Below are 23992 nucleotides of genomic sequence, written 5' to 3' on the forward strand. Positions count from 1 at the left end.
GTTTTTGATTGGAACTGTGTTTTGTTCATATCTTCCTGTCCCCCAAGGATGTAAAACAGTGTCCCATTCATAGACAGGGTTGGATAAATACAGCATGAGTGAGGTAGATAACAATCCTGGGCAATAAACTCTGAAAGACTGAGACAATGCATTGCTCAGGTTATTGGGGGCGGGCAGTGATCAGAGTGGCCTAGTGTTTCTCTTTAGCTAATCTATGACGTGAATAATTAGAAAGGCTGCCAAAGGAGGAAAGGAATATGGGTGTTCTTTACTACAAACATTCTGAATATTATCCAGAAGATGTTCTCTATTGGGCAATTTTTAAATGCTAAGGACTATAGAATAAACCCCGGAGAAGGCTATAGAGACCAGATCTTGAGACTAAGAACCAAAAGGAGAAAAAAATCTGAGGCTTCAGTATTTTCAAGAGTTGTCTTAGTTTATTTCAAGTGAAGAAAGAAGAGCTATATAAAAACAAAGAACAGACAGAAGAGGTCTCAAGGAAACAAGTTCCAGGGACATGTTAAGAGGTCAGTATATATTTGTTGGATGAAAGGGACCTAGACCAGAGACTTTGTGGCACAAGGAGGCAGCAAGATTTGCTGCCCGTGGTCAGTAATTGTAAATTATCTGGGCTAACAATTTAGAGGCTGAGGCATAATTGGCAGGTTCTTAGTCCCAAGGGCAATCTCAAGATAAAATGTCAGGATTCCATATTATGAATTAAAACCCCTTTCTGTAATACTCTATTAGGAGTGAAGCATAGAGGTCTGCTCAGGAATGCTGGATATGAGCTCAGGATAAGCCAAAAGTGATTGCCTCAAAAAACGACTTATGTTTCATGACAAGGACATCCCTAAATCATGATTTATATTAGGCTGACAGGATATTTGAGAACCATACATTCTGAATCAAAAGTGAGAGCACATGCTTGGATAATAAACAAGGTAATTGAAAGAAGAACTGAGATAGTCTTAGGCATAGGAAAACTTCAGTCATTAAGTAAGACATAAATATTATTCATTTTCTTTTTCAGTGCCAGAGATTGAACAGGCCTTGTAAATGCTAAATACATGTGGTACCACTGAGCTATGCCTCCAGCCCCATTTTTTTTTTTTTTTTTTTTTTTGGCACTGGTGATTGAACCCAAGGGTGCATTGCCACCAAGCTACATCCCTAGCACCTTTTATTTTTTTATTTTGAGAAAGGGTCTCACTAGGTTGCTCAAGGCCTCACTAAGTTGCTGAGACTGGCCTTGAATTTGCAATCCTCCTGTATCAGCCTCCTGAGTCACTGGGATTACAGGCATGCACCACCATGCCTGACCCCAACCCCATTTTCTAATGGAAAATAAAATCTGCAAATGAAATTCGTTTTGTTCCTTGCCTCCATCCATAAACCCAAAGTTTTTATGTGAATCACCAGAAATTCCCAAACTACTTTTAGATAAAATAGGACAAATATTTTGGATGCTTTCTACATGCCAAATGCCTTCCATACATCTGCCCATTGTGTTCTTGGGGGCAGACAAGATAACTTTAGGCAGGAGCTGAGGAAAGTGTTCTCTAAAGGTTTGGTCTTCACGATGGGCCCAGAAAATCCAGAAGAATTGGGAAGGTAGTGGCGTTGGGTGAGGGTTTCCCAGTTATCCCCATAGGGGATAAGAAAATTATAAACAAAGTCACAAGATGACAGGTAAACACAGGGAGCATTCGTAAGTAGTTGAGAAAGAGTGAATTATCCAATTTAGAGGATAAGTAATGGAATGAACCAAGGACTTGGCAATGCTGGCAAGAGGTAGGGTATGCTGAATCTGTCTAACAATGGATGTTTTGGAGGCTAAAAATTAAGAAAGTGACTGTTGGAATCTCTCCAGTTGTCCTAAAGTTTAGAAAATTAACCCCACTCTGCAGTTCCTTTGAACTGGAGTTTTCTCTAGCTCTGGGGTATGGTGAATCATGATTCTATTCCACCCCAGATTCTTAATAGATTTTGATGAGGGTAAAAGAGCCATCACAGGCTGTTTTCCCTCCAACTTCTCAAGTCTGCTTTTCTCCCTGGCTTCTGTTAATAGAATCTTAACAGTAGAAGCCTATCCAAGGTCTTCTAGGGTATTCAGACTTCAGAGAAGAATCTTGAGACATTTTGGCCTGGGAAAGACTTTCCATACTAAATGTAGATTCAGAACCATGGTAAAAAAATACACTTTACCATCTGCCCCCACATCCAAGATAAACACAATTTGATATGATTGGCACTATCCCCTTTAGGTTCCCAGTATGCTTAGATAATAATAGTTAACCATTTCCCATTACCATATCAAGAGGCAGGTATTATTCCCATTTTACAGATGAGGAAACTGAAGTGTAGAGAATTGAAGTAGCTTTCCCATAGTGTTAAGGTAAAATCCAGGTTTGTCTGATTCCAGAGTCCAAGCTCTTTGCCAATTACACCATACAATGAGTCTTGTGTTCTTTTTGATAGGAAAATGCTAAAGCCAGCCCACACGGATAGGAATTTCCAAGGAAGAGCATTCCATAATCCCACACAATGTTTAACTGCCCTCATGATCAGGAAATTGTTCACTTATGTAACGAATATCCCTCCAAACAACGTGGAAATTCATTTCCTCTTGACTGGGTTTTTCACTCTGGGCCATTGCTTGGCAGCTTTCCTGATATCAAAACAGTCGTCAAGATCCTATTCTTACACTCCAGGAGGTCTTGGACTTGTTGGCCTCTGCCCGTGGGTGTTCTCACTGGCTCCTTTGAACCCCCCTCCCCAGACAGTGCTGAGTTGGGCAAGTCTCTTGGGGAGTGAGAAAGTGACACTTGAGAACATATTGGTTTATTATTACACACAGAGGAGTAAAATTAACCATGAGATGCCTCTGGAATTGCAAACAGGAGGATGTCACCATCTTCTCATCCTGTCTGCCTTTTTCTTGATTTTTACTTCCCCATCTTTGAAACGGTTGAATTATTTAGTTGAAGGATGCATATGTAACTTAGAAAAATCCCCTCCTTCTCCAAATTCCAGTGTGTGTTGTAGCTGAATTGCTGTTCTAGTTTTTAAACTCACTAGACTCATCTTTTCTGATTCCTTTTAAGGCAAAAATGACAAACTAAAACAAATTCAGGTATGTGGCTGAATGTTTTTCTTTTCCCAGTAAATACACTTGAGTTTTAAACTGAGTCCTTTAGTGCTTTTAAACCAAGAAGTCTTCACAGTATCATCCCATGTGGGGGATGCATATCAATTCTCTTGCATCCCACTGGGTAATTCCAGAATAAACAGGCTTAGAGGAAGCTGCAATGAGCATCTTCTCTGTTCTTTTTGTGTGACTAGCCTTTCTCCCAAACAACCACCACAAAGTCTGGAAAAAATCTGAAAGTGCTATTGGATAACAGGAGCTACCACTGAAATGCTGGATTGCCTACCATAATACCAGTACTCATCTGACATCTAATTTCACATCACATCATACTCCTTATTATCTTTTTTAAAGCATGTGAGTATTCTCAGTGTTATCTCCACACAGTCATGAGTGTTTGCAAACTGAAAGTTTTCAAAGCCCTCCTAGGACATGACTTGTGAAATGGGTGTCTTTTTGGAGGAATGAGACTTAAGGAATGACAGGAAATCAGTAGCTTTCTCCTAAAAGGGACCTGATGATGTGCCCTTACATGTTGACCTCCAGTTTTGTCAAGCCCTAAGACACAGTTGCTTGTCTTCTGGAGCAATGAAGTCTATAGAATAGAATTATAGGTGAGAGTTAGCTAGGAATTCCTAAGTACAATTCCCAGGAAAGTGGTGGGTTGTGGGTAGGAGGTGGGTGGTCAGATTACAGTCTCTATATCACTGTACCTGATAACAGCTTGTTAATCTTGTATCACTGATCATATCACATATAGTGAGCCTCAACATAGGGAAGAAGAGAGTGATAACTGCTGGACTTCCTGTTTGTGGTTCCTTTCCCTGTTGAGATAACAGAATGTCTCATCAAAGCCAGTAGCCGCTTAGGCAGGGAGATCAGGCTGGGCCAAGGCCAGGCTTCAGCCACCTGAGGAGGAGCACATGCACTTCCTAGCCTGGGGCCTCTGTGTCCTGGAGTGGGCAGCTACAGGCATGAAAGACTCCCCTGTGCATAGGCCCAGGGCTGAGTGGGAGGGAACATTTGACCCTATTAGACCTCGTTAGCCTGCCTTTAGCACTGTGCCCCTACTCTCTCCTCTCCTCCTTCTCCTATACCCATGTTTCTCCTCTGGTTCAGAGCCAAAAGGCCCCAAGCTACTTGGTTGGGCACTGCTTCTGCTGCCCCACCAATTTTCACAGAACGTCCCAAGGAAAGGATATGAGGAAGGTGAAGCTGAGCCTCAGAATCGCTCCCTTTCTTAAAGTCCTTTAGGGGTCTTATAACTTCAAAAGGGCAATTAACAGCTTATTTGTGTGATATATCCCTGTTAGGTCCTTAGCACTCCTATTCACGCTATTTGTCAATTTCCCATAGTTCTTCAGCTGCAGGAAGCAGTTTCTTCTAATCAGCCTTCCCCCGAAAGTTCAATTAATGCCAGGCACTCATTTCATATGGATTGGAATTTAAGGAAACATACGTAAATATTTTTCTTAGCTCCTGACACCTCTATTTTGAATCACTTTGTTCCTATCTCTCCTAAGAGCATCTATATCCAGCCTTGTAGGACTGGGGATGTAACTCAGTGGTACAACACTTGCCTAGCATGCTTGAGGCCCTGGGTTCAATCTCCAACACCACAAAATACACACACACACACACACACACACACACCCCAACAAAAATCAGATTGGTATGTTAATTCTGCCTTTAGTAGTCAGATGTGCATGACTTTTCTCCCCTAGATCAGCTGTCAAATTCTCTAAGGCAGACTTTTTTTTTTTACCATATTATGTATTGGTGCACTATAATTATACATAATGGTGAGATTTTTGTTATATGTTTGTACATGTACACAAGGCAGAATTTACATCGTTTATCACCCTCACAGCTCTTAGCACATTGCCTAACACAAAGGAAGAGTTCAGTTTGTGTGGGCTGGCTGACTGTCTGGCTAAAGGGCTGACTGAGTGGCTATTTGGCCGAAGGTCTCTCAAAAAGTTGGAGCTTGCCTTTCCACTAGGAATCCAGTTTCAGTCTCCCCAGCTCCATTAATGATCACGTAGCTGTGGGTCACTAGGGCCCCAAGGGAGAGAAAAAATGAGTCACACTATTATCAGAGGAATGGAAGGCAAAAACATCTGTCCTTGTGCAAGGGTTGAGCCATGAGGTAGGGAAATAAACACAATGACCTTCACTATCCCCCTAGGTCTATGGTTTATCTAAATTACTTTATGATGGAAGGTAATGGTGTTAGCTTATAGATGGTCAACTTGGGCCCAGACTTGGGAAGATTTCTAGGAAACTATTTAGAGCAAGGCTTTTCTTATTCAACCAGCCAAGGGGATCAGTGGCTCTGTCAGGTCTTCCCTGGTTTTTCTAGTTGATGATGAAATTATATTTTCTTCTATTGAAATTTCCCAGATTAAGAAAGGTCACAGGAACCCCACACTAAGACAAAGGGAAGCTCTATGTCCTTTTTCCCTCACAAACCCTTCTATTCCAGAAGTGGACAGGTACTGGGAACCTGCAAGAATTTGAAGAGCAAAAGGCCCTCAAACACCTTCTGAGACTGGAATCTCAGATCCTAATGCCATGGAAGGAGTTTCCAAGGTTATATACAGATGGGGCACTAACACCATTCTGTAGCTTGAGGGATTTTATTCACTCTCTAGACCTCCATTTTGTCTCCTGTGAGAGATCTACTTTGCTGAGGTATTTGAAGGATGCAGTGAAGTTGGTAGCTCTGAAGGTGCTTTGGTTGCCAGTGAAGGGTCATTAGAGCCCCTTACCAGACTGCTGCCCACACAGCTCAGCAGAATCAGTAAGGCAACCCCTTCTTTCAACCTCTTATGAACCCTAATCATGTACTTTGGGATTCCTGGTGCCAGACCAAAAACATGACTTCTTAGGCTTTTCTCCAAAGATCTCTCCCTCTCCCCGTATTCCCACCTGCTGCCATTCCCTCTAAATAGGCTTGAATGTTGTGGTTCTAGCCTTTGCAACAAAAAGGCCCACTTAAGAAGTGCAAGGGTAGTGCCATAATAGGCTCCTATGAGCTGAGGACCCCTAGATTCAGGGTCTAGTTAAGCTAAATCTCAAGGGCCCCATTATTATCAGTGTTGTCCTAGTTAACAACACCCTTATGAATTAGGCTTGGTTAATTCCCAAAGAGGCTGAATGGCCTCCTAGATTCCCATACTTCCCATATTTAGGGTAACTGGAACTGAGATGCTGTGTCTTATTGAAACATAAACCTGGCATTTCCTTGGTGGGACAATTAGTTGAGCCCAGCTTGGCCAGTTGGCCAGCATGGCAGGAGGGGAATTTTCATATCTGATGAAGTCCTGCTTTTCAAGATCACCCTCATGGGAGACTAAGAGAGCATTCATACCCCCACTGTTACCTTGCTAGCTTTAAGTTATTTTCTTCAGGCTCCTTGGAGACAGTTGTTAGGCTCTTTCTATTGGCTCTGAATACTGTTAGATCAGCAGGGTCTTATTTTGGGAATTAGGAGACTGAGGCACTAACCCCAGCTGTGTGGACCTGGGAAAATTTTTATACCTGTATCAGCCTTATTTTTCCCCTCTGCCAAATGGAGATTGTGAGATCTATTTCATCCTCTTCATAATGGTGGTTACAAGAATGAAAGGAAGGGGCTGGGGTTATGGCTCAATGGTAGAGTGCGTGTCTCACATGTGTGACACACTGGGTTCGATTCTCAGCACTGCATATAAATAAATGAATAAGATAAAAGTCCATCAAAAACTAAATAAATATTTTAAAAAAGAATGAAAGGAATAAGCACATAGCCATTTAGTAGATAACTTAAATGAAATAACTGTTCCAAAAAGGCAGCAGCTCTGGCCAAGATGGTTAGTTTCCTTGGTGAGGGGCATTGTCATGTTTTCTAGTTATTTCCAGTAAAAATATGGAATTTTCTATCTAACCTCAGGGACAAAGTCCAGCTTCCACCCTCCCCACTCCTTGCCCCAATTTCTTCTAGTCACATGTACCCAGTTTGGATCCCTTTTAATCAATAAAACAGTTACTCAATCAAAACATGTTTATTGATCACCTATTGTGTGCCCAGCACTGTTACACATAGTCTGGGGTGTACAAAGAGGTCTAAGATATAGCTCCAAGTGTTTACAATGTGCTTTTGAGATCAGATACACACACACATAAACACACACACACACACACGAAACTAACAACCAGAAATTGTGAATGATGAGCATCAAGAAGCAATTTGTACATTGGGGGTTGAAAGAAGGAGGGGAAAGAGAGGGATGGAGTGGTCAGAGAAGGCTCAATGAAAGAGGTGGTGCTGAGCAAGTTCTCCAAGCATGGGGAGGACTTGGCTATCAGAAGAGGGCTTCCAGGTCAGTGAACAACTTGAACATAGTAAGAAGGTGGAAACATGAAAGCATGTTACAGACCATTAATGGGCTCCTTTTGCTGGCACTGAGATTTGGGGAGGTGTACTGGATTTCTTCCAAAGGTGGTCATAGCAAACTGGTGAGGAAAAATGTCTCCAGTTTATGACCCCCCACCAACTCCAATTCCAGGAGAATTGGAGCATTCTCAGACCTTGGATGTGGAACTATCTGCCTGGGAACCATTTTCTACACTTGTGCCTCAAATGCAATCCCAGGCAGCAGCTCAGTTCTCATTCAGATCATGGTCACAACACCTTGGGCATGTATGTTCCACACCACAGCGTTTGAGTTCCTTTGGGATTATCTTCTGATGGATGGTGAGGAGGATAGGAAGGGTGACAAAGGACCCAACTGGTGTTGGGTTCTTTCAGAGGCTCTATAGTGCTCTGTGAGCAGACCCCATGCAGGGGGCTGGTCTCAGCCCTTTGGGGCTGATTTTCCGTTAGGTCTGAAGACTTTCTGGGAGGCTGCCTCTTTTTGGCACAGTAGAAATACCCAGTGGAGTTACCACACATGTCCAACCAATTTCTTAGATACCAAAATTCTTATTCTTTTTTGACCAGGGTCAAGAAGTAGTATCTTGCTCAGTCTCCCACAGCTTTCCTGTTGTCATCTCCCGGCCAAGGACCAGTTCTTGAAAAACTGGTTTATTGTTCCTCAGGAAACCATTGTCTATGGCCCTTAGCCTTGTGGTTTAGACAGGAAGCCAGGTCAGGTGCCCCAGAGGGAGGCAGAGTCTTTGGTGAAAGTTGAAACTGCAGTTTCTGAAGCAGTTCCTCAGTGGAGTCAGAGTTAGCAGCTGCCTTGAACTTTCCACCATATCTTTTTTCCTTGTCCTTCCCTCTAGCTATGGGCTTGATCCTTAACACACATATGTGAAGGAATTCTGGGAAGTGCCCTGGGAAAATGGTTCTGGCTTTTGGTTCCAGGCTGCTTTCCTTTCCTCCCATCCTGAACCTAGTTGCTTTCCATTCCCTGGACACCATAAGATGGCCTTCTTTCAGTTCATGCACAAACCAGCCTGGACACTCTGGAGTCATAACAAGAGTGGGTTGGAGGCTCCAGGGCTCATTGCTGACCAATCAGTTTCTTTGGAAGGAGGTTTGAGAAAGAGGTTAGAGCGATGCCCATATAAGCCACCATTCCTTCTTCTCTCTATCCCCCAGCAATGAGCTAAAAGCCAGCCAGAGAGACATCTTTGATCACAGAGAGGGTCAGTCAGTGGGATGTGATTAGTAGGTTTTGGGATGGATTTCCACGTAAACCAAAATGTAGGAAGGAGCCTCTGGGGCCTGGTCAAAGGTAGGGAGTGGGATTTGGAGTTTGAGGTTGAGTACTTGGGGTGGGGGGAAAGGTGAAGGATATGGGATGGCTTGGCGAGTATACTTGGCAATTCAGCCTACATGCTGCCATACCAGCTCCCATGTCTGCCTTTTGCTCCATCCAATAGCCAAAGTCAGTCTATCCTCAGCAGCACCTTCTGACATGATCCAGTGGCAATGTCCCTCTCCTGTGCCCCTGGGGGCACTGTCCCCTGGTTTCACAGACCCAGCCACCCCCTGGCCCCAGGTTCTTCAGACATACCCTGTCAGGCTGTAGGAGTTGAACTCACTCTTGGCTTTGGGTGGTTGATTAGGCCTTGGAGAGCTCCTTGTGGCAAGAGGCTGGGCCTGGTAGCCATCATAGTAGTTGGCATGATTTCCCTGGGATGAGCAGGAAAAGCAGAGGATGATTCCAGCTATCAGGGAGAACAGGGAGGAAATAATGCCCAAGTAAAGGGCCTCTCCAATCTCAAATTTCATGCTGTCAGGCACCAGTGGTGAGTAGAAGTCCCGCAGGATCCCATGAAGATTCCAGGCAACAGGGATGAAGCCCAGGAGGCCTCCAAGAATGAAGAAGACTCCACCCACTACTGCCACTCTGTCTTTAGCTCGGGATTCCTGGCAGAAGACTGTGCATCTCATGCCCACCACAGAGATAATGCAGGCCAGTGAAGAGATTGCACTAGATGTCACCATCATGGCCTGGGCAGCCTGGATGTCAGCAGGCAGGCCTAGAAGAGTGCTGTAGATGTCACACTGGGTAATGCCTGTGCTGTGTGTGGCACACTCCATCCAGAGACCCTTGGAGAAGCCGACTGCTGTCACAATGCTGGCACCAACATAAGAACTTGTACGCCAGCTAGGAAGCAGCATGGCAATCAATGTGCCCAGCAGCCCCAGAAGGCCTAGGACGTAGCCCACAAGTTGGACGCTAAGAGAGGCCATGGTAGACCTCTCAGCAGAAATGTCTTCAGGGCCTATTCCTTCGTCTTCTGGCTGCAGAACTCGATCCTTGAATCCTGGCCTCTAATCCTTCATTTCAAGGTGTCTCTCTCAGGCTGACTTCTCTCCTCCTTACAAGTGTCTGTGGGCGGCCACAAGCAGGCTCAAGAAGGCATCTAGAAAACCTAAAAAAAAAATCCATAAACCAGATTAAATATTGACCAGAAGCTTATGAGAAACCAGAAAATGCTGAATGCCTTTTGACCTTTGTTATCTTTAGAAATAACACATGAGAAAGAAAAAAAAAAAACTTTGAAACTGGAGCCAAAATGTCATCACCTCCTGCGTAGGCACATGCCTTAGGTTGGCAGTTGGACAAAGGCAGGGGCCAGACAGGTGGCTATTTCCGAGAAGGTAGTGATGGCAGTGGCGGTTATGGTGGTTGCATTAATTCCACTGCTAGTCTCCAAGGACTGCTGTTTAATGCATTGCCAAGCAACAGTGCCAAAGGGCCCCACAATTGCAGAATGAGGCCAAATTCCAGGGGACTGGATCAGGACGAAGAGGTCCTAGAAATGTAGCCTTGGACTCCAGCTTGTTAGAGGTTGCTTGAATCTCTAAAGACTTAGAGAGTAGTGGCTTGAATCATCCTGTCCACAGCAAAAATCTACTCCAGGGCAGATTGGGACAGGAAACAGAGCTTTCGCCTATACTCTGAGAGTTCAGGTCTTCCCAGCTTTTCCCAAAGTCCTCTCTGTGAGGCTGGCCTTAAGCCCCTGCAAGTATAACACACCAGATATATCCTATCTGTTCTCCTATTAGATGCCCCCATCATCAGTCTCTCAGATGATGTGGGAGGACTCTAGAGAAAGATTGTTCCAGATCCTAGGTGGATCCCTAAAGTTCCCTGAACTATCTGTTAGGGGCTATAGGATAGAGGAAAGGGAAGCTGCTTTAAAATAGAGGCCTTTATAAGAGGCAGGCATCTGAACCAATCCTTTGGACCCTCAGAGCTGCACAGGATTTTGCAGTGTTCAGGGAGTCCCCACTTTTTCCAAGGTTCAGGACACTAAGGATGAAGGGTACATCTTTTTCCATCCTCTACAAGACCCTTCAGCGCACTAATTCTTCAACTCACTACAATCTGGCTGTTCCATTTTAGCCTTCTTCAAATTTTCTCCTTCCCTACTCATTTCTTAAGTGTATTTCTGCGAAGTTCATTCTTTTCTCAGTCAACATTCTACCACTGAGCAAACACATCTACCCCTATGACAATCTATTACCTATCCATTGGGACTCCCAAATCTGATTTTCTAATACAGACACTCTTGACCTGCAAAACTGGCAGAGGAATCCTCTATTCAAAATTTCCACAGGAGAATTTCATAGGCACCTCAAATCTGGCATGTCCAAAAGAAAACACATTACCTCCCCTGTTACATGTTTCTTCAAACAGTTCTCTGGATCTCCTGTGGTCATTGAATAATACCTCTGTCCATCTCCTTATACCAGAAAAAAATCCTAGAAGTGATCCTTGATACCTTTCTTATTCTTATCCTCTGCATCTAATAGTTACTATGTCCACCAATTCTATCTCTTGAATATCTCTTGAATCCATGACTCCCCCACCACCTTTATTTTCATTTTCACTGCTACTTCCTAGTATAGGGTTTCATCATTCTATCTCACCTGGAAGCAACAGCTTCCTAACTGGTCTTACTTACAATCTTGCCTCTTCCAATTCATTCCCCACATTGTTGCCAAGGTGATCTTTCAACACATTAATATGATCAAGTCACTACTCCATATAAGACATTCCAATGGCTCCCTACTGGTTAAAAGATGAAGTCCAAAGTCATTTGTACTCCATGACCTCCCAAACTTCACCTCTTGCCATTACCTTGTTAAACTAAATTTTTCTCAGCTCCTCAATCATGTCAAATGATCTTTAGCTTAAAAGTTTTAGTACAGGCTGTTGTATATAGAATGTCATGCATTTTCCTTCTCTGTTTAGTACTTTCTCATCCTTTAGGAATTAGCTCAGATGTCTCTTATTCTACGCTTGGTCAAGTACTCCTTCTCTATATTCTTATATTATCCTGTATTTCTTTACTTCAATTATCACCATCCTCATAGCAATAATAATAATACTTTAGTGTTTCTCATGTAATGATTAATAAACATTTTACATGTGTTAGCTCACTTAATCATCACAATCTTTTTGTGATAGGTACCAATAATACCTACTGAGGAAACCAAAATAAGGATAGTACTTTGCACACTATATTGTAATTTCGTATTTAAACTCTTATTCTCTTTGCTATTCTGCAAGCAACTTGACAGCAGAGACTACATTCGATGTATCTCTATCTCATATATCTTACACAGTGCTTAACTTAATGCAGATGTTCAAAAATATCTTCTTTTTAAATTTGTTTTAGTTGTTGATAGACCTTTATTTTATTTATTTAGTTATATGTGGTGCTGAGAATCAAATCCACCACCTCATGCATGCTAGGCAAGTGCTCTACCACTAAGCTACAAGCCCAGGCCCAAAAATATCTTCTTAATGAAAGAATAAGAGTGGTAAAGAGGTATGAGAAGGTCCATATGACTATAAAAGACAGATTTTCAAAATGAGTCAATGACATTGAACTATAATGGTTACAAAGTGCTCCCCAATGTTGGGAAAAAAAGATTGAGATGAAGGATATCAAAGGAAGAAAGGAGTAAATACAATAGGGGGAGATGGGGAAACGGGCAAAAAACAGTTTCATATACACATGCACACACACCTATATACATATGCATGAATGTATGTATATGTGCAGACTCATTTGTTGAATATCTTATCTTTTCAATTAAATTATAAACAATTAAATTATAAACTTCTCTTGTGCCTCTACAGCATTGGCCACATAGTTGATAGTCAATACAATTCATCAGTGTCCAATATTATGTTGCCAGTGTTGATACAAAGCAGTGCAGAACAGGAACCAATAATTTGATGAACTTTGTCACTTTCGGTTGTGACACTGAGCAATTTCTTTCCTGGCACTTATTTTCTTGAAGACATTAGTGATTTTTGTTTTGTTTTGTTTTGTTGTACTGGGGATTGAACCCAGGACCTTGTACTTGCTGGACAAGTACTCTACCACTGAACTATATCCCCAGTGCTCTGGCATGGTTATTGTTAACTTGCATTGAGTTGCATTTATCCCAATCATGATGAGCATAACAGTGAGGCTTTCAGTGCTGCTTGGTGGTCCTAATTTTCCCTGGTATGCATTCTACTTCAAATATTTACCACTCTTTTTAAAGCTCCCTACTCTGCCTTCTCACCATGAAGCTATTACCTTCTTTCTTGATCAATCTCTTTGCAGTCCAGATCCCTGAACAAGCCATTTAATACCGATGTCCCTACTTCTTCACCCTCCCAATCACTTCTCAGTTTTCTGCAGTCTGATTTTTTGCCATTAGTCATCCACTGACTATGTTCTCACCAAGGTTATCAATTACTTCCTTGTTCCAACATCCAATGGTTCTGTCTATCATCTTTTCTTCTCCCTCTCCTTCATAAAATGCCTTCTCCCTTGTCGTCTATAGCACCATTCCCAGATCTCCCCACCCATCAAAATGATTCTTCTAGGCATAGTAGTAAATTCCTATATCCTGGCTACTGAAGAGGCCAAAGTGGGAGTCTTCCAAGTTTGAGGCCAACCTGGGCAATTTAGTGAGACTCTGTCTCAAAACAAACAAACAAAAAAATAAATAAATAAAAAGGCTGAGGATACAGCTCCGTGGTAAATCACTCCTAGGTTTGATCTCTAGTATGGAGAAGAGGAAGAAAGATTCTCCTATGTCTTCTTCATAAGTTCTTCTTTGTGGCTGGGGATGTACTCAGTGGTAGAACACTTGACTGTCATGCATGAGGGCCTGGGTTCAATCCCAAGTACAACAAAAAATTCCTCTTCCATTGCCCACTATTTAAATCTAACTATTCCCCTAGATTTCCTATGGTCTGTTTATTCTTCACATTCTCCATAGGTGATCTCATTTACTCTCTCTCTCTGTGCCAATGACTAACTACCATCTCTCTCTCTCTCTCTCTCTCTCTCTCTCTCTCTCTCTTTAGGTTGTAGTTTCTGTAGTTACACTATTTCTTTTTTATCAGTTGTTGATGGACACGATACCTTTATTTTATTTATTTTTATGTGATGCTGAGCATCAAACCCAGTGCCTCACATGTGCTAGCCAAGCATTCTCCCACTGAGCTACAACCCCAGCCCTAGATCTCTCTCTTGAGTTCTTTGTTTGTGTTGTCAACTGCATTTGGAATGGCCCCACCTGAATGTGTTAACAGTACCTCAGATTCAACTTCTGCAAATCTGAAATCATTTGCCCGTTTCTCTCCATACCCTCAAACTATTCCTCATAGAGTATTTCCTATCTCAGTTCCTATCTCAATGGAGTCATCAGCCATCAAATAATCCAAGCCAGTCACCCTTGTTTCCTCACCTTTCCTTGATATATAATCATTATGAAGTCCTATCAGATCTGCTTCCAAATAAATCATGAATCCATTCACTTCTCTCCATCTCTACTACTGAAACCTTAGTTTAGGCCTTGCAACCATCATCTTTTATTCATTTGGAAATCACACAGGTACCTCAAATTGGACTAATTCCACTTCTCAACTGCCCCTGCAATCAATTATCTATCCAGTAGTCAAAGACCTTTCTGAAGTGGAAATGAAATAAGGACTGTCACCTCACCCTTTGCCATGTTTTTTTTTTTTTTAAAAAAAAAAAAAAAACTCCAGAAGTCTTTAATTCCAATCAGGATGAAGTTCAGTCTCCTTATTGCAGGAAATCAGAAAACCCCTTCATTGTCTGGCCCCTGCTTTTCTTCCCAACCTCATATCTTACCATTAACCTCCAATACCATGGTTTATGCTCCCATGCATGCACATGCGCACACACACACACATGACCCAATCATGCTTGAACACTTAAATTTCTCAGAATTTACATTTATTTTGTCTCCAAACCCTTAAGCCTGCTGTTCTACCTTCTACTACTTGTATGGCTAGTTGCTAGTCAACCTCCAGGACTCATCCTCTCCTTGAAACTGTCCCTGGGTCCTCTTCCCTTTCCCACCCAGGATTTATCCTTTTCCCTCCTTCCTTCTATCTACATCTGTGCTTTCAGTCAAAGTTAGTGAACAAACTTGATGCTTTGCTGGAGAAGACCTTCTACCTCCCAGAGAAGTAGTTTTCACCTCAGCCTTCCTGAGATGGCACCAGAAGAGCAGCCATGCTTGGGTTTCCCATGAGAATCAACAGCATTTCCCATGAGGAGTGCTTTTCATCAGAGCCAGTCCTGCCTGACTCAGTTAAAGTAAGAAAGTATTTGGGGAGGGGGGAAAGTAAAGAAAATGTCATCACTGCGGTTTAGAATCTCCAAAGAGTCCATTTGGCATAGCTGGGCAAGAGGAAGAACAAGTCATTAGAGCTTATTCCACAATGGCCTCATGGGGATTCACTTTTCAGTCAGGGTCAGGAAGACAAGGTAGAAAAAATTACAAATGGTTGGGCGGTGATCCAGGCTACAATCTGCTTTTATTTGTTTGATGAGCAGTAGAAAGTGACGGCAGATAGAATTTAGATAAAGGGTCTTGACCTGAGTGTCAAAAGATCTAGTTTTTTTTTTTTTTTTTTTTTGTCTCAGTTCTGCCTGAAACCTGTCCAGGAAGTTCCCTATCTTCTCTAGGCCCTATTTGCTCATCTCTAAGGTTTTGCATCTCAAATAAGGTAATGGGGACAGGAAGTCCATTTTAACAAATACAAAAGACTGAAGAGCTGCTATTAGAAGCAAGTACCTTTAAAAGATACCTCCCTTTGAGCGATCCTCCTAGAGGCCAAGCACCATCTACTCTGGAGGTACAGAGAAATCTAGGCCCTGCCAGCAGAATTTGTCTTCTGGGCAGGAGGCCAACATACTCCATGGCTCAAGGGCTGTGTAAGAAAGTTTCACTTAGGATCCTTACCTAATCTTCCTTAGGGGAGGGATTGGAACTGCAGGAGAGGATTAGGAGGGTCAAGACTGACAGCAGCTCCTGACTTAACCCTTTCTCACCTGGGTACTTGCCCTGATATTTTTCCCACCTTTTGCTCCAAGCATCTAGTGCACAGTACTCCTCTTTTTAAGGTGCTTTCAAAAGACTGAGTGTGACATGGTGTCCTTGGGCTTAAGAAATGATCTGAAGCAGCCTTCGGTATCTGATAGAAGCCACCACTGCCTTCATCTGTAAATCAGCCTCACTTTTCTATCCATTAATCACACAGCCCCTCAGAGGAATTGCAGACACTTGCTCCCTCCTCTGCACCTCACTTCTAGCTTCCAGTGGCTCTAGTAGGTGTTAAAGCCATTCCTTAAGGCCATATTTTTGGAAAGTTTGTCCTTGAATCAGTTAATCTTTCCTTCTGCATCAGTTGATTGATGACAGTTCAGGAAGGAACTGCAAACAGATTGAGAAACTTTCTAATTGCTTTAAAAATAAGTTCAGTTTTGTCCTTATTATTGAAGCAAAGCGTGCTGGAAAACACGGAAAGGCAGAATTTAGAAAACAAAAACTACCTAAAATCCCCTAACTAGAAGTGCTGTGAATGTTTTGGCTACAACTTCATTTTCATGGAAGATACTTGAAAAGAATAATGCTTCATTCCAAATAAGGAATTTCTAATGGTAGACATGCAGACCACTAGGAGAGTTATTTAAGGGCTTAAGGGGAAGGCTTTATGACTTCTCTCAGGAATCTACCTTCTGCTGCTTCCCTGAGCCTTTATGCTAAGGAGGACTCCCGAGATTCCAGCCCTCCTCAGCACTCCCACAAATAGGCAGAGAGGTTAAAGGCAGCTCCTCTCCTCTTGTATTTACCATGCTCCTTTTATCCCCAAAGCTCCAGTTAGAAATTATCTGATTTGAAGAGTGCTTCTTCTGGTTCTGTACCGTCAAAGACTGGAACCTTTGTGACATCTTTGAAGAAAAAAATACCACCAACCCAAGTGCCAGAGGAATTTTTCCTCCCATATCCTTCATTCAGAAAGTCAAGGTAGCCCAGCCTGACTCTACCAGGAGCTAAACTAACAACAACCAGGAAGGAAAAACACGCACTTAGGTGATTAGCAAAGGCAGTGACTAAATCAGGATTGAGATACTTACAGAACAATTCTTTTGTAGAGCCACAGAGGAGGAGATACCCCAGGAGAGGAAGGAAGGGGTCCTGAGAAAGGGGAACAAGGTCCAAGGGGCCACAGGCTGAGGTGATAAAGGATTTCTAATTGTTAACCACAGCTTTGCAAAATCCATCTGCAAATCTGAGCCTTATTACAGATGAGAATTAAACCCCTGGAGACTGGGAAGGATTGAGGTACTTAAAAAAAAAAAAAAAAAAGTTTGGTGGGTTTTGTGTTTTTCCTGTCAAAAACTCCAGCTGGGCCTTTGTGTGGTGACCTCTGTGAGCCCAGAAGAAACCTTGTGGGGAGGGGGGTTTGGCCCAAGGAAGAATTTAGAACATTCCAGCTTTGGGGGGAGAAAAGGAGGCTCTGTTGCCCATTAGGTGTCCCTGGCTAGCAGCCCTGAGGCCCAGCAGGAAGTAAGCCTCATAAACACAGCCCTGGAGAGTTAGTGCCCAAGCAGCCCTGCACTGTGGCCCTGTGCTGCCTATAGCTCCACAGATTCTTCTACCCATTTTGGTTCTCCAGCAAGCCCCCAGCTCTACTCTACCCCTAAGGTTGACCCAAGGCTCAAGGTCAAACATGTGCTGTAGATTCAGTCTCTGCAAGTTCAAAGAGCAGAACCTACCAAGTGAGGACTGAGGTGGCTATCATAATGGCAGGCTTACCATTTTTTACCACACACACCAATACCATACACTATGCCATTTAAGCTACTCAAAATTTCTGCGTAGTGCACATTGGGTTTCTTTTCCAAGTGGAAAAAAAAATGTTTTCCTTTTTTTTCTGAATAGGAAATTACTAGATGGTATTGAAAAGAATTCAGAAGAGAAAGAAGAAATAGAAGTCCTCACAATGCCATGAGCCAGAGATCATCATTGCTAACATTTTGATGTACTATACAAAATATTAATAGAATTACTTTTTATGAAATTTTGTCATGCTGTAACTACAATTCTGTAACTTTCTATAGTTTCTAGAACTTGTATCACGGACCTGTTCCCATGCCAATAAAAAATAGAGCTACATCATTCTTTTATGGCTTCATTGCATTCTATATAAAAATATTATTTCTTTTACCATCAACAGACATTTTTGTTATTTCCATTTTTTACCATTAAAACCTCACATCTTTACACATAACACTGCCAAATTCCTAGGCATACAATTGCTAGGTCTGAAAGTATGCATTCTTTAAAGGTTAATACAATATATTATAAAAATTAGGCAGTTTTTAGTATTCCCAGGTGAGAAATCTAAATCCCAATTAGATGAAAGAATACATTACCAAACATCTCAAGTTGAGCATTAATATTTAGATCTGGCCAGGTGAAGTGGCACATGCCTGTAATACCAGCAGCTTGGGAGGCTGAGGCAGGAAGATAGCAAGTTCAAATCCAACCTCAGCAAAAGTGAGTTCCTAAGCAACTCAGTGAGACCCTGTCTTTAAATAAAATACAAAATAGGGCTGGGGATGTGGCTCAATGGTTGAGTGCTCCTGAGTTCAATCCCCGGTATCCCCCTCAAAAAATTTAGACCTGGAATCCAGATGTCTAGGTCAGTAAACTTTCCAGTGAACCACAATGACTCTTTTCACAGGATCTCATGTAAAAATCATAAGGCTAGTGGACGCTAATCATTGAACACTTTGTGGTGCCAAGCACTGTGTAGAGAGTTTCACATACATTGTCTCACTGAGCTAGTGCAGAGCAGAGGCAGACATGAGCACTAAACCTGGCCAACTCTGGAGTTTGAATCATTATACTGGATTTCCCTTTCTCAAGTAATATTAAAACAAACAGATTTGTTGCCTAGGGCGAATTCAGTGAAGCAAATCAGAAATCATTCTTCCTAAGGTGGCCCATCCCTGTCTTGCAGGTATGAATTAGGGCACTGATCCCTCGGCAGTGCTCCAGAACAGGGGTCTCTCTGGCATGTTCCCCCTTGGCAGTCTGGAACAGCCTAAAGGACAGCCAGGACTGAACTTAGGCACAGGGAGTGTCTGGGCATGAAAACAAGCTAGGCTGAAGGGGCTAGAGGAATACCAGGCTAATCCTGTAACCAGCTTTGTGATAGGCAAGTCTTTCCATCTTCTTTATCCAGTTTTTGCCCAGGAGACTTCCTGAGGTTTGGAATAATGAGTCTGAAAGTATTTTGACAGTAGAAATTGATGGTTAAATGCAAAATATTAGAATTTGTAGTTGAGGGACTCTTTATCGGTCTGTGGTGATTCTATGTAATTGAGGATAGGAAAATGCAGAATCTCAGGGTCAGGTGCCAGGGCGGATGAGGGCACAGTGCTGGCAGGATGTGGTTATCATATTGGCAAGCACTCAAGGACTAGGTTCTAACATTGTTTTATACAGGTCGGCACTGTCAGATCCTTGTGGAATCATGCCAAAGTATATGAGTCCTTAGTGTGGAGCCTGGGTAATCATTCTACTAAGACCCCTGCTGAGATGGAGGGAACCTAGAAAGGTGGAGGATGGAGAGGGATCTGGAAGAAGAGGGGAAAGGATAGTAGTCTCAGAAAAGCAGTATCTGGTTAAAAAGAGAAGTGAATAGTGGGAGAGAAAAGGGGGATAAGGGTCTGGGAAGTGACAGTTTAAGGAATTGAGCAGACGAGATGGGAAGAAGGTTCTTTAAGGAAGAAAATCTAAGGGGTCTGTATGAAGTAAAGTTTTGAAGGATAGAGATAAGTTGGTGCTATGAAAAAAGTCTAGATGGAGAAACAAGAGCAATTCGAAGGGAAAAAAGAGTAGAGATGAAAGGACTCTGGAAGAAGGAGTTAGGGTCTAGGATAGAGGGAGATTTCAGCCTGACTATTCTACCAAATGAAGAAGTTCTTGGGGTTGTGCTGTAGCTCAGTGGCAGAGTGCTTGCCTAGCATGCGTGAGGCACTGGGTTAGATTCTTAGCACCACATAAAAATAAATAAAATAAAGGCATTCTGTCCATCTACAACCACAATTATTTTTTTAAAAAAAGAAGTTCTTGTCTTGGTCACTAATGACCCCATATCATCAAATTCAATGGCCACTCTCCAGTCCTTAACTTTGCTTACCTGTATGCAACATGGTTTCAATTGCTACCTATAATCTGATCACTTTCAAGATGTCATTTTCAGCCCAGACTTCTCTGAGCTTCAGGGCTGTATGTACTGGACATCTCCAATTAGATAGCTCAAAGGTATCTCAAATGCAACATGTCCAAAATTGTCTCTTTGATCTTCATTTTGAACCCAAACCAACCCTCCATCAGTTTTCTCTATTTGCAAAAACCAATTGTGTGAGCCAGAAATCTCAATTCCACCCTTCCCTCATTCTGACCCTCTACATCCCACTTTCTCTGACCTATAAGTCTATCCAATTCTACCTCATCCCTCCACTGGTTTCAACTTCTACCTCCATTACCATCATCTCTTAGCTAGACACTGTTAATAGCCTTATGATTTCTCTGCTTCCATTTATTCTTGGTTTCTGTAGTTTATTCTCCACACAGTAGCCATGTATGACCTGACCCCTACATAGCTTTCCAAACTGATTTTGTACTACTCTCCTCCTCATCCACACTCCTCATTGGCTTCCTGTTTCTTAACCTTGTCATGCATCCTTTCATCCTTGGACCTTTACATGTCAGATTCATTTTGCTTTGAACTCTTTATGCACCATGGCCCCACCTTCTGCTAGAAACCTCCTTAACACTCAGCTCTCTGCTTAAGCATTGCTTCCTTGATTCCTGATAAGCCTTAGATGAATATCTCTCCTCTGTGATCCCCAAACACCTTGTTATCTTTGTTATGCCCCCCTCACCAATCCTCCTGGATTGTCATTGATGTTTCTTTTCCCCCACTGTACTGTGAATGCCTGGAGAGCTTGGTTTTCATTTGTCATTTCCATCACTCTATTCTAGGCAACTACAGTGATTAGCATATGGCAGGTGCGCCAGAGGATTGATGGAAATGGACTGAGAAGAGCATGTGGTGAGAAGAGAAATAGTAGATTAGCTAGAGAAGGGAAGATTCTGGGGGAATAGAAGGGAGAGTCAAAATAGTTCTATATGGGAAAGGTAGGTGAAGAAGAGGAGTTCTGGTAGGGAAGGTCAGAGAAGAAACCTCGAAGATGAAGACTGTGAGGACAGAGACTAATGGTTTGAGAAGAAATGGATATAAGCGGGGTGCAATGGCTTATGTCTGTAAATCCCAGCAGCTGGGAAGGCTTGCAAGTTCAAGGCCAGACTCAGCAAAAGCGAGATGCTAAGCAGCTCAGAGAGGCCCTGTTTAAATAAAATTCACTATAGGGCTAGGGATGTGGTTCAGTGGTCAAGTGTCCCTGAGTTCAATCCCTGGTACCAAGAAAAAAAAAAGAAAGAAAGAAAGAAAGAAGAAAATAAATACATGCAAAGATCTAGTAGGAGGAAAGGTAAGGAGTAAGTGGTTCCTAAGCACTGATGCACAGACTAAGGAAGAGCTGGGCATGGTGGTACACCCCTGTAATCCCAGTGATTCGGGAGACTGAGGCAGGAAGATCACAAGTTCACAGCCAGCCTCAGTAACTTAGCAAGGCCCTAAGCAACTCAGCAAGACCCTGTCTCTAAATAAAATATTTTAAAAGGGCTGGGAATGTGGCTGAGTGGTTAAAAAAAAAAAGCCCATTGGGTTAAATAATAAAAAAAAAGAAGTAAGGAGGAGAGCAGTGAAGGAATCACCAATAGGTGAAAACAAAGGCAAGTGCACAGAGATTTTTAATTATATAAAGCTTATTCAATTTAAAAAACTAGTTGTAATTCCATGCTTATTCTTCGAATAGTTGGCATTTTAAAAGTTTCTTTTGAAAATAAAAAGTAGTTAGTAGTAGTATTTTATAATGCCCCCAACTAGAAAATCAGAATGTTGGCAACTACATGTTAATTCCCCCTCATTTCTAAAATTTTGAGATTGTACCTATCCATGAAATCCCAAAGAGGGGAAAATTCTGGGAGGAAAACATTCTGTCAATGGGTCTCAAAATTTTTGGTCTCAGGACCACTGTACAATCTTAAAATCATTTAGGCCAGGTGCAGTAGTATATGCCTGTAATCCCATTGACTCAGGAGGCTGAGGCTGGAGGATCAAGAGTTCAAAGCCAGCCTCAGCAACTTAGTGAGGCCCTAAGCAATTCAGCAAGGTCCTGTCTCAAATCAAAATGACAAAACTGTAGGGAAGGAGACTAGATTAGTGGTTGCATGGGGCTGGAGTAGTGGAAGAGGTTGCCCATAATGATTATTTTTAGCATTGGTCAATCATTATGCATTTGTCCAAATTCATAGAGCTGCACAACAAAAAGAGTGAACTTCTTGCACAATTCTTTTGGTTTTTAGAATGCAGGCTATCTCCAGAGGAAGAGACAACCTCCTATGTTACCTTTATGTTTACCTTTATTTTATTTATTTTTATGCAGTGCTAAGGATTGAACCCAGGGCCTCATACATGCTAGGCAAGCACTCTACCACTGAGATACAACCTCAGCCCCCACCCTTCTATATTTTGTCACACAAATATAAAAACATATGTAAATTTAAAAAGAAAAAAAATAAAAGACATTAGTAAAAAATTATTGATGACTCCAAAGGGCTTTCATTTGTATGGCATATATCATACTTAACATAGTAGAAATTAAAATGAATGCATTTAAAACTAATACCTTATTAATTTGAAATCATAATCATAAATCTATTACATGATAAAATAAATAATATGTATTTTTAAAATGACTATATTTTCCAAAACAAAGAAAAAATGACGAGAAAAGTGGCATTGCTGCATTTAAAAAAATCTCTTTAATATCTGGCTGAATAAAAGGCAGCTGGATTCTTATATTAACTCTTGCATGTAAGCTGTTGCTATATGTTATTTTGAAGTATATAAAGAAACTGCAGCCTCACAAAGATAGTTGGAGAAAAGGGGCATTTAATAGCCTTTGTGGACAGAAATCTAAGATTGACCCCCAAGTGAGTCTCACTTGTATATAAATCCACCCTTTGAGAATGAGTGTTTATAATGAGATATGATTATGTTATCTAGAAATTATCCAGGTGGGCCTAATATAATCATGAGCCTTTCAAAAGAAGGTTTCTAGTGGTAGAAGTCAGAATCGGAGGGGAGAAATACTTTTTCCCCCCAGTGAGAAATACTTGATATGCTACTAATGGTTTGGAAATTGAGGATACCATGTGAGAAGGAATATGGACAGTCTCTCAGAGCAGAGAGGAAGAAAGGAAATGGGGACCTCGGACCCAGAACCAGAAGGAACTAGATTCTGCTAATAACTTGAGTAGGCTCAGAAAGGGATTTTTCCTCAGAGCCTCCAGATAACAGCCCAGCCCAGCTGACAACTTTACTTCACCCTTGTGGGCCCCTACACAAAGAACACAAGTGAGCCCACCTGGACTTCTGACCTACACAACTGTAAGGTAGTGAGTATTGGATTAAGTTAAGTTTGCAGTAATTCGTTATGGCAGCAATAGAAGACTAATAAACTGTGTGACTCTTCTTGATAACTACACCTAAACTCCACAGTGGTAGTTTCTTAATATTTATTTGCAGTGTTGAAAGTACACCATATCAATGAACCTTTTGTACTCTGTTATATTAAATCCATCAGTTTATCTTGCACTTTGAATAGATCCATTATCCATAAATGATTTTGAAACATCATGAATTAGTCATGTGTAAAATATCAATCCATCCAGTTATGCAGATCTTCCAATTATTGACTCATTTCCTGATTATACAATATTTAAAAATCATGTTCATTTATACCATTACTAATCTTATCAGAAGGCCATTAAGTGTTTGGGAATCTCTAAAGCTCACAGTGGCAGATAAAGTTTTTAAAAAAAATTATGAAAATAGATGGAACCCCCCTGAATCTTAGGGG

General features: G+C 41.9%; 1 protein-coding gene across 1 annotated transcript; it reads right to left on the reverse strand.

Annotated features, from left to right (window-relative positions):
• Positions 1-7185: 7185 nt before the first annotated feature.
• On the reverse strand, positions 7186-17164 carry Cldn2 (claudin 2). The gene is made up of 2 exons (XM_015497935.2): positions 17063-17164; positions 7186-10024 (listed from the first exon to the last, which is right to left on the reverse strand). Exon 2 carries the CDS (start codon positions 9840-9842, stop codon positions 9150-9152), a length of 693 nt encoding a protein of 230 aa, XP_015353421.1. The 5' UTR covers positions 9843-10024; positions 17063-17164; the 3' UTR covers positions 7186-9149.
• Positions 17165-23992: the final 6828 nt, after the last annotated feature.

The sequence above is a fragment of the Marmota marmota genome, unplaced genomic scaffold, assembly GCF_001458135.2.
Source record: "Marmota marmota marmota unplaced genomic scaffold, marMar, whole genome shotgun sequence".
In the NCBI taxonomy this organism is placed as follows: Eukaryota; Metazoa; Chordata; class Mammalia; order Rodentia; family Sciuridae; genus Marmota; species Marmota marmota.

Coding starts and splice junctions, on each gene's coding strand:
- Cldn2 (XM_015497935.2), bottom strand. CDS start 9,842: ATGGCCTCTCTTAGCGTCCAACTTGTGGGCTACGTCCTAGGCCTTCTG.